Source organism: Somniosus microcephalus, chromosome 12, assembly GCF_052327205.1.
Source record: "Somniosus microcephalus isolate GS21.2 chromosome 12, FLI_Smic_1.0, whole genome shotgun sequence".
Lineage (NCBI taxonomy): Eukaryota > Metazoa > Chordata > Chondrichthyes > Squaliformes > Somniosidae > Somniosus > Somniosus microcephalus.
The window spans coordinates 20,150,335-20,154,046 of NC_140998.1; the positions used below are offsets into that span (position 1 = coordinate 20,150,335).

Below are 3,712 nucleotides of genomic sequence, written 5' to 3' on the forward strand. Positions count from 1 at the left end.
GGGAGGGGGGCGGGGGTGGGGTGGGAGAGGGGGGCGGAGGTGGGGTGGGAGTGGGGCGGGGGTGGGGTGGGAGAGGGGGGCGGGGTTGGCGTAGGAGGGGGGGCGGTGGTGGGGTGGGAGAGGGGGGTGGGGTGGGAGAGGGGGCAGGGATGGGGTGGGGGAGGGGAGGTGGAAGAGGAGGGGGTGGGGGGGTGTGAGAGGGGGTGGGGTGGGAGAGGGGGGGCTGGGAGAGGGGAGGTGGGAGAGGAGGGGGCGGGGAGGTGGGAGAGGAGGGGGTGGGGGGAATGGGGTGGGAGGGGGGCGGGGGTGGAGGGGGGCGGAGGTGGGGTGGGAGTGGGGTGTGGGGGGGGTGGGAGGGGGGCGGGGATGGGGTGTGGGAGAGGGGGGCGAGGGTGGGGTGGGGTGAGGGGAGGTGGAAGAGGAGGGGGCGGGGGGTGGGAGAGGGGGTGTTGGGAGAGGGGGGTGGGGTGGGAGAGGGGGCGCAGGGGGTGGGTAGAGTTATCCCCGGTGTCCTGGGGCCAATATCACTACAACAGATTATCCCATCATTATCACATTGCTGTTTGCGGGAGCTTGCTGTGCGCAAGTTGGCTGCTGCTCTTCCCTACATTATGGCAAGTGACTGCACTTCAAATAAAGTGACTGTGAAGTGTCTTGCGGGGCATCCTGAGGTTGTGAAAGGTGCTATATAAATGCAAGTTCCTTTAAAAAAAAAATTAAATTCACTTTTGAAACTTTGACAAAGTGCGACCCTCAGCCATTGACCGCCCCCCCCGCCCCCCAACTACCCAAAGGAGGTTAAAAGATCAGATCAGGTCAGTGCGGGATTCACGTACAACATTGAACCCCACTTTTACATTTCCCAGTAACAATAGGTTGCCTTGAAGTAGACTGAGGCAGCATTCGCCTGTCCTGTTTTTATTTTATAAAGTGCATGCCTCCTTTTAAAAAAATTTTTTTTTTTATTTATCCAAGGCAAGCCTTTCTCACCCAGCTAGCAACCCACGTCACGATCTTTGAAAGAGATTAGTCTGGCATGGGCCAGCTCCAGTAATCAGCAGCGCCTGTGTATATATAAGGGCCAGCTCAGCGGCAGTTTGTGCAGGACTTGCAGCAAGTCTGAACGGGGCAGAGGCTGAAAGCAGAAGGAGCAAAAGAAATAGAGAGGGAAAGAGCTGCAAAAGTTCGCCAGCGAAGTTAGCGGAGAAGGGTTGAGCTGCGTTAACTGCAGCCCAGCAGAACCTCAGCCTGTTGGGTTGGTTTCTCCCCCACCCCCCTCCCCAAGTTCAAACAAGAAGAGAATCTGAGAGACAGAGAGAACGACAAGAAGATTAGGTTCATGTGTCGAACTTTGGACATTTTGTAGAAACTTTTTATAGTCTTTTGAACAGTACAATGGCGCAGAATTAGAGCAGGTGGGGAGAGAGACTCAGTTACAAACCGCAACACCCCCCCCCACCGGACGCGCCAAACCCGCAAAGCCATGGGTTTGCTGAGCGTGGACCTCCTGATCAGGCTGCAGATCCTGCCTGGCTTCTTCTCCAACTGCCTCTTCCTGGCGGTCTACGACTCGGTGGTGCTCATCAAGCAGGCGGTGGCGCTGCTGAGCCACCGGGGGCTGGCACGGGACGGCGGCGAGCGCCGAATGCTGACGGTGGAGGGCATGCAGTCGGTCTGGCAGAGCTTCCTCCTGGACGCCTCCAAGTGGGTGAAGCTGGGTGGCGCGGCGCCCAACTCCCGGGTGGTGCGGGTGAGCGGGGAGGCAGCGGAGGGCGAGGAGGGGGGGAGGAGGGGCGAGTGCCACCTACTGGACTTCGCCAGCCCCGGCCGGCCCCTGGTGGTCAACTTCGGCTCGGCCACGTGACCGCCGTTCGTCAGCGGGCTGCCAGCGTTCTGCCACATGGCGGAGGAGTTCTCGGCGGCGGCTGACTTCCTGCTGGTCTACATCGAGGAGGCCCATCCCTCGGACGGCTGGGCCGCCACCTCCCAGTTCCAGCTGCGGCGTCACCGGAGCCTGGCAGAGCGCTGCTCTGCCACCAACCTGCTGCTCCAGCACTTCCGGGTGCCGGCCGGGTGCCAGGTGGTGGCCGACAGCATGGACAACAACGCCAACGTGGCCTACGGTGTCTCCTTCGAGAGGTTCTGCATCGTGCAGGACGAGAAAATCGTCTACCTGGGAGGCAAAGGACCCTTCTTCTATAACCTCACCGGGGTCAGAGCGTGGCTGGAACAGCACAGCAGCAGTCAAGAGTAATGGAGCCGAGACAACAAACCCTGCCACCTAGATGGACAAGGGCAGCAGGCGCACAGGGGGGAGCGCCATCCTCTCCGAGTCCCCCTCCGAGTCACGCACACACCAATCCCGGCTTGGACACATAGCATTGGCCGTTCCTTCATCGTCGCTGGGTCAAGAAATGCCGGAACTCCCTCCCTAACAGCACTGTGGGAGCACCTTCACCACACGGACTGCAGCGGTTCAAGAAGGCGGCTCACCACCACCTTCTCGAGGGCAACTAGGGGGGTGGGCAACGAATGCCGGCCTTGCCAGCGGTGCCCACATCCCGTGATTGAATTTTTTTTTAAAGAAAGCTTTGAGACGAACAGAAAACCTCACCCTCCGACTTAAAGCCAGAAGTTCCCATGTTAAAAAGACAATGAACAATCTCGCCGAAATTGCTTCGCAAGCGAAAAGAAACGAAATTGGTACTGAGCTGAACTCCTTTGTTCTAGATGTAGGCTGTTTTATTTAATTATTGTGACACCGGTTTCAAACATCTGAAGTTTCCCCTGGTTATTTTTTAAATGATAATTTATTACTTTTAACGGAATTGTGTAGCGTTGGAGTGCGCGCGCGTGTTCGATTTGATTTCTCTTCCCGCCGGCCGCGTGCCGACGGTATCGAGTTAAACGGGTGCCTCGTATCTTTTAAGTTATTGAGTCGTGGGTTCTGCCCCGTGCAAACCCGATGGGGCGATGGTCAGGAACGGAGCTGGGCGTGCGGAATGAAGATAACTGACCAAAGAGTTCTGGGACTCTGTCAGTGTTCGGAAGAGAAAAACCAGCACTGCCCATTTCCATTCCAGAGCGTGCTCCCGCTGTATGTGAAGTACGCTGATGGTGCGGGACTGTCTGCCTTGCGATTTTTTTTGTTATATGAAATCAATTTGTGGTGCTACGCAGAGCGCACTTTGATCCGCATTGTAATAAAAAAGGTTTTTGCTGCTGACTCCCTTTGTTTCTGCGCTTGTTTATTTATTCATATAATAATTAGATGTACTTTTTTTTAAAAAAAAGGAAAGACTTGCATTTATATAGCGCCTTTCACAAAGTGCTTGCGAGGTTAATGGCAGAGCGACGGAATTCGCCCGGCAATTTGTGGTGATTCGCGACTCACATCGTTATCTTTACCGTGCCACAAATTGCTGGGTTATTGACGCACTATTAACGTCGTGCACCATTAAACTCGCCGTTATTTATCCAGCAAGCTCGGGCTTAAATTATCAAGTAGGCAGCCAGTTTGGTTCAGAGTGCACTAACCAATAGTCTGCCGGTGGGAGTTGGTAAGCAGCGCTTGAACTGCTGAATAATGTCTTAATAAGGTTATTTCTTTTTCAATCGTTCCTCGATTACGTTTAACCCTGAAACAAGTTCAAATAAGAATGTTCTTCGATGCCCATGATATTTTTTCAGCACCAGCTGAACCCTTCTTGCT

The 3,712-nt window shown here is 55.3% G+C and overlaps 1 protein-coding gene across 1 annotated transcript; it reads left to right on the top strand.

Annotated features, from left to right (window-relative positions):
* Nucleotides 1–1,107: 1,107 nt before the first annotated feature.
* Nucleotides 1,108–3,226, top strand: dio2 (iodothyronine deiodinase 2). The gene has a single exon (XM_086002653.1). The coding sequence runs from the start codon at nucleotides 1,484–1,486 to the stop codon at nucleotides 2,252–2,254; it is 771 nt and encodes a 256-aa protein (XP_085858779.1). The 5' UTR covers nucleotides 1,108–1,483; the 3' UTR covers nucleotides 2,255–3,226.
* The last annotated feature ends 486 nt before the right edge of the window (nucleotides 3,227–3,712 follow it).